The sequence below is a fragment of the Buceros rhinoceros genome, unplaced genomic scaffold (assembly GCF_000710305.1).
Source record: "Buceros rhinoceros silvestris isolate BGI_N320 unplaced genomic scaffold, ASM71030v1 scaffold26588, whole genome shotgun sequence".
Lineage (NCBI taxonomy): Eukaryota > Metazoa > Chordata > Aves > Bucerotiformes > Bucerotidae > Buceros > Buceros rhinoceros.
In genome coordinates, this window is record NW_010425543.1 from 1,835 (window position 1) to 2,150 (window position 316).

The following is a 316-nucleotide window of genomic DNA, read 5'->3' on the forward strand; positions in this document are numbered from 1 at the left end:
TCCTCTCCCAGAAAAGTCCCGTTTACTTCATGCTGGTGGGAGGCTGGTCCTTCTCCCTGTACCTGCTTCAGCTGATCTTCAAGAACCTGCGGGAGATCTGCAAGTCCTACTGGCAGTACCTGCTCGGTAGGTGTGAGCCCACTGGGCCAGCGGCTTCACCACTTCCAGTTCCCCTCCTTGCTGCAGCCGCTGCCCCTGGGCTCCAGCTCCACTCACCGCAGCCCGGGCAGAGGCTTCAGGCCAGCTCTCACCAGCCAGGCTGAGCCCAGCAGTGCGTGTCTGCCCGTTCCTCCGCTCTCCCGCAGGGCACCTGCTG

At 63.3% G+C, this 316-nt stretch overlaps 1 protein-coding gene across 1 annotated transcript in view; it reads left to right on the top strand.

Annotated features, from left to right (window-relative positions):
• The window catches only part of TMEM194A (transmembrane protein 194A), a gene marked incomplete at its 5' end in the record, with an annotated part of 3,602 nt that overhangs the window by 1,783 nt on the left and 1,503 nt on the right, over positions 1-316 (top strand). The window contains one exon of the mRNA XM_010141194.1: positions 12-130. Within this exon, the coding sequence (XP_010139496.1) occupies positions 12-130 (119 nt within the window). The remainder of the gene's footprint in view (positions 1-11; positions 131-316) is intronic.